Consider the following 5,481-nt stretch of genomic DNA (forward strand, 5'->3'; position numbering starts at 1 on the left):
CCTGATTGCTTCCTGTTTGTTTCCTGATTGCTTCCTGTTTGTTTCCTGTTTGTTTCCTGATTGCTTCCTGTTTGTTTCCTGATTGCTTCCTGTTTGTTTCCTGATTGTTTCCTGTTTGCTTCCTGTTTGTTTCCTGATTGCTTCCTGTTTGTTTCCTGATTGCTTCCTGTTTGTTTCCTGTTTGTTTCCTGATTGCTTCCTGTTTGTTTCCTGATTGCTTCCTGTTTGTTTCCTGATTGTTTCCTGTTTGCTTCCTGTTTGTTTCCTGATTGCTTCCTGTTTGTTTCCTGATTGCTTCCTGTTTGTTTCCTGTTTGTTTCCTGATTGCTTCCTGTTTGTTTCCTGATTGCTTCCTGTTTGTTTCCTGATTGTTTCCTGTTTGCTTCCTGTTTGTTTCCTGATTGCTTCCTGTTTGTTTCCTGATTGCTTCCTGTTTGTTTCCTGTTTGTTTCCTGATTGCTTCCTGTTTGTTTCCTGATTGCTTCCTGTTTGTTTCCTGATTGTTTCCTGTTTGCTTCCTGTTTGTTTCCTGATTGCTTCCTGTTTGTTTCCTGATTGCTTCCTGTTTGTTTCCTGTTTGTTTCCTGATTGCTTCCTGTTTGTTTCCTGATTGCTTCCTGTTTGTTTCCTGTTTGTTTCCTGATTGCTTCCTGTTTGTTTCCTGTTTGTTTCCTGATTGTTTCCTGATTGTTTCCTGTTTGTTTCCTGTTTGTTTCCTGTTTGTTTCCTGATTGTTTCCTGTTTGTTTCCTGATTGTTTCCTGTTTGTTTCCTGTTTCCTGTTTGTTTCCTGATTATTTCCTGTTTGTTTCCTGATTGCTTCCTGTTTGCTTCCTATTTGTTTCCTGTTTGCTTCCTGTTTGTTTCCTGTTTGCTTCCTGATTGCTTCCTGTTTGTTTCCTGTTTGTTTCCTGATTGCTTCCTGATTGCTTCCTGATTGCTTCCTGTTTGTTTCCTGATTGTTTCCTGTTTGCTTCCTGTTTGTTTCAGATCCTCCAGCAGGTGGCAGTAAACACAAACAAACTGTTTCTTGTTTGTTTCTTGTTTATTTCCTGTTTGTTTCTTTTTGTTTCCTGTTTGTTTTTTGTTTCCTGTTTGTTTCAGATCCTGCCCAGTTTTCGTGAGCCGAAGAAGAGCGGTATCGCTAAACTGACCTTTGACCTCTACAAGCTGCACCCCAAGGCCTTCCTGTGCTGCCTGGGGGTCAGAGCCACGGTCTACGACACGTACTCGCTGTCCTACGACTTCAGGTGCACCCGGGCCAAACACGTCCTCAAGTAGGTCCTCCACTTTCAGCTACTGTCCTGCTTCTTTTAGCTTCTGCTTTGCTAATTTTAGCTTATATGCTGCTTCTTTTTTACTATTTTTGCTAATTTTAGCTACTAAATTTTCTCCTTTTAGTTACTGTTTTGCTCTATTCAGCTTCTGCACAATTTTAGCTACTTTGCATATTTTAGCTTCTGTTCTGCYCCTTTAAACCCCTGCTTTGCCCCTTCAATCTAATATTTTTGTTCCCTTTAGCTTCTTTATTGCTTTTTAAGCTTCTGTTCTACTTTTAGCTTCTGTTTTGTCCTCTAAGCTACATGTTTTGCTCCTTTTAGCTTATATAAAGCTAGCATTCAGCTAATAGCAGCTGAAAACTAAAACTCCTTTAAGCCATGGGAATGTAAAACTGGCTGTTCCGTCCTTCACTGACTGGTCCTGGTTCTGTCTGTGGTTCTGGGTCAGAATGTTCTGCTGTGTTCAGGTGGGTTCTGCTCTGTGTCAGCCGTCTGGCCCGGCTCCTGGCCCGGCTGCTGCTCTGCACATCATCCTCCCTGCTACAGCTAGCTGCAGATGATGAAGAGTCCCGCTAGATAAACAAGACCCGACTCGGACTGATGGGCCCGGTTCTGTTTGAGTGATGGGCCCGGTTCTGTTTGAGTGATGGGCCCGGTTCTGTTTGAGTGATGGGCCCGGTTCTGTTTGGATCCAGACCCTCTGCAGACTAACGGAATATTTTAACGTTTTTATGTGATGAAGTTAAACCCCTCCAGTGGTTCTGGCTGTAAAGTTCTGTAAAGTCTGGTTCTGTAAAGTCCGGTTTTATTAAACACGTCTAATAAATGTTGGTTTTTAAAGAGTTCTGACTCCAGTCTCTCATGGTTCTGTGCAAAAMTCTTAATCCAGTTCTTGTTCATATTTTTTCCTCCAGAAAGTCGAACTTTCAGAATAAAACCAGTAAAAAAACAGAAACTCTTCAGAAAGATGAAGACTGACTCAGTCTGTGGTCATCAGAGAGGAGGTCTGAGGGTCACAGGTTCCTGGGTTTGTCTCTGAACCGGATCAGAACCAGGGGCAGGGTCCTGTTGTTCTTCTGTTKGTGGAAAATTAATCAGGAACAAATTAAGTTCTAAATTCAGGTTTGTTTCAGTAAAATAATTCAGATTAAATTATCCAGATGTTKGAACAGAAGCAGGAAGTTGACGCCCCCTGCTGGCTGGTTCAGGTACAACCTTTAAGCCCCGCCCACTTCATGTAAACCAATGGGATTTATTCCTGAATGAAAAAAAAAACATTTAATTTATGTTTAGTGTTGATTTTGGTTTTATTCAAAAAGTTTTTAACTTTTGTTTATTCAAACGTTTTTTAAAATATATGTAGTTTTATTGTCATTGAAAGAGAAAACATATCACGTGACTCTGATTGACAGCAGCTGGAGGCTGTGAGGTCTTCAAGCTCCAAAAATTCTGAATATTTWTATTCTGAACGAAATTAAAGGATTAAATCTGGATTAACTTGTTTTAGTTCAAACATTAAAATGTTTGTTTCTGAATCTTGATTTAAAGTCTGAACTTTTTTTTAGATWTTAATTTATTAACTTTTTACTGAAGTTTGTCTTTTTCTGCTGACTTGAGACTCTGTCCACGTGCACGCGCGTGATCAGGGCGTGGTCACGTGAACGCGCGCGCCTGTGGGAGGACATGAACCCGAGCGGGCGCGTGCACGCAGCTCCACAGACTCTGAGCTGCAGAGGCAAGAACCAGAACCAGAACCAGAACCAGGAGGAATCATGAGGGAGATCCTTCACATCCAGGCGGGTCAGTGCGGGAACCAGATCGGAACCAAGGTATGGACCGGGACCGGGACCGGGTTCTCAGATCCAAACAGCTGATTTTTAAATTATATTTCTGAAACAAGATTAAAGCAGAACTGGACCCTCCTACAGGTTTCATTAAAGGTCCAGAACTCATTAAAGCTCGGTTCTGTCTGGTCTCAGTCCAGCTGCTTCTGATTATCTGAACCTTTAATTAATTAACTTGTTTAAACTCAGAAAATCATCTAAATGAGGCTGAATTTAAAGATCATTTGTTCAAATTTTCATGAAAACTTTAATAAAAACCTGATAATTTCACAAAGTTTCACCTGAAGTAGAGCAGAGTTATTAATGCTGATAAACTGATTTAATTTATAAATAAAATAAAAACTAAAGTTTTCACATTAGAATCAGTTGTTTTGTGTTTTAAAGAAGTAAACAGGCTCCAACAGAAAGTCTGAGAGGAAAGAATGTGTTCAGATCAGATCCAAGATTTAAACAAACCTGACAGAAACATTTATCTTCTTYACATCAACAGAACCGGTTCTGAGGAGCCCGGGTTCTGCTGGGCCCAGGATGAGCTCAGGGCTAGTCAGAGCCAAACACTTCAAMCGTTTCATCTGAAACTAATTTATAATTTCATATTAAATATAATTTATGTGGATCACTGTGGGACAGCTCACAGTAGCAGCTGGCTGTAGCAGCTGAGTGCTGATCTGTGAAACTTTATCCTTTAAATCAGGTTTAATGAAGTCGACCAGCAGGTCTGCAGCTTGATTATTAAAACTAACTTTRTTTTTGATTCAGTTTTTTATTTATTTATAAATTTATTCATTTCATTTGTAACATATCTAAACACAAAGAACAAAAACACAAAGTAAATCAAATAAAATCAAAGGCAGCAGAAGAATAAATCTTATATCTGCCCTTTTTATATTTATCTTCAGATGAGGTTAAAAATCCAGTTTTATGAATATAAATCAATTTAACTAAACAAAAACAATAAAAACAAACAAACATGAACTGATTTCAGTTTTAAACTATTTAATATTTTGTCTTTGATCTGATGTAAACTGAAACAAACTAAGTGACAAACAGGTTTACTGATGAATCTGATACATTAAATAAACATTAATGACTTGTTGTAACACAGATGATCAGCTGATTGACCTGAGCAGAAACAGGAAGTGATGTCACAGAGGAACACCTGTGAATAACAGCAGAAAAATCTGATGTTTCTGAAGATTATTCAGAGATTATTCAGAGATTATCAGAGATGAACAACAACCAGGAAGTTCCTCTTTGACATCACTTCCTGTTTCACTTTGACCACAAGTTCAACAAAAAATATTTGTTTTGTGTCAAAATCAGTAAAATCATGTTTGACAAATTTATCAAATTAAACTTCGAGATTTTCAGATTCTGAGCTAAAGTCCAGCTGTGTTAGGAGCTAAAGTTCAGCTGTGTTAGGAGCTAAAGTTCAGCTGTGTTAGGAGCTAAAGTTCAGCTCTGTTAGGAGCTAAAGTCCAGTCGCGTTAGGCGCTAAAGTCCAGTCGCGTTAGGCGCTAAAGCCCAGTCGCGTTAGGAGCTAAAGCCCAGTCGTGTTAGGAGCTAAAGTCCAGTCGTGTTAGGAGCTAAAGCCCAGTCGTGTTAGGAGCTAAAGCCCAGTCGTGTTAGGAGCTAAAGCCCAGCCGTGTTAGGAGCTAAAGCCCAGCCGTGTTAGGAGCTAAAGCCCAGCCGTGTTAGGAGCTAAAGTCCAGTCGCGTTAGGCGCTAAAGCCCAGCTGTGTTAAGAGTCCAGTCGCGTTAGGAGCTAAAGTCCAGTCGTGTTAGGCGCTAAAGCCCAGCTGTGTTAAGAGTCCAGTCGTGTTAGGAGCTAAAGTCCAGTCGTGTTAGGAGCTAAAGYCCAGCCGTGTTAGGAGCTAAAGTCCAGTCGTGTTAGGAGCTAAAGTCCAGTCGCATTAGGAGCTAAAGTCCAGCTGTGTTAGGAGCTAAAGTCCAGTCGCGTTAGGAGCTAAAGTCCAGTCGCGTTAGGCGCTAAAGTCCAGTCGCGTTAGGAGCTAAATCCCAGACGTGTTAGGAGCTAAAGTCCAGCTGTGTTAGGAGCTAAAGTCCAGCTGTGTTAGGAGCTAAAGTCCAGTCGTGTTAGGAGCTAAAGTCCAGTCGCGTTAGGCGCTAAAGTCCAGTCGCGTTAGGCGCTAAAGTCCAGCCGTGTTAGGAGCTAAAGTCCAGCTCTGTTAGGAGCTAAAGTCCAGTCGTGTTAGGAGCTAAAGCCCAGCTGTGTTAGGAGCTAAAGTCCAGCCGTGTTAGGAGCTAAAGTCCAGCCGTGTTAGGAGCCAAAGTCCAGCCGTGTTAGGAGCCAAAGTCCAGCCGTGTTAGGAGCCAAAGTCCAGCCGTGTTAGGAGCC

General features: G+C 41.1%; 2 protein-coding genes across 3 annotated transcripts in view; both read left to right on the forward strand.

Annotated features, from left to right (window-relative positions):
* The window catches only part of cidea (cell death inducing DFFA like effector a), a 3,087-nt gene extending 965 nt beyond the window's left edge, over positions 1 to 2,122 (forward strand). The window contains exons 4-5 of one of the 2 annotated variants that reach the window (XM_014032408.1): positions 1,104 to 1,276; positions 1,728 to 2,122. In XM_014032408.1, coding sequence (XP_013887862.1) covers positions 1,104 to 1,276; positions 1,728 to 1,839 — 285 coding nt within the window. In that variant the 3' untranslated portion in view covers positions 1,840 to 2,122. The remainder of the gene's footprint in view (positions 1 to 1,103; positions 1,277 to 1,727) is intronic. The other variant, XM_014032409.1, reaches the window with a different exon arrangement.
* Positions 2,123 to 3,019: 897 nt separating this feature from the next.
* The window catches only part of tubb6 (tubulin, beta 6 class V), a gene marked incomplete at its 5' end in the record, with an annotated part of 6,359 nt that continues 3,897 nt past the window's right edge, over positions 3,020 to 5,481 (forward strand). Inside the window, 1 exon segment of the mRNA XM_014032410.1 lies at positions 3,020 to 3,108. Within this exon segment, the coding sequence (XP_013887864.1) occupies positions 3,052 to 3,108 (57 nt within the window).

This window comes from Austrofundulus limnaeus, unplaced genomic scaffold, assembly GCF_001266775.1.
Source record: "Austrofundulus limnaeus strain Quisiro unplaced genomic scaffold, Austrofundulus_limnaeus-1.0 Scaffold1444, whole genome shotgun sequence".
Taxonomy (NCBI): domain Eukaryota; kingdom Metazoa; phylum Chordata; class Actinopteri; order Cyprinodontiformes; family Rivulidae; genus Austrofundulus; species Austrofundulus limnaeus.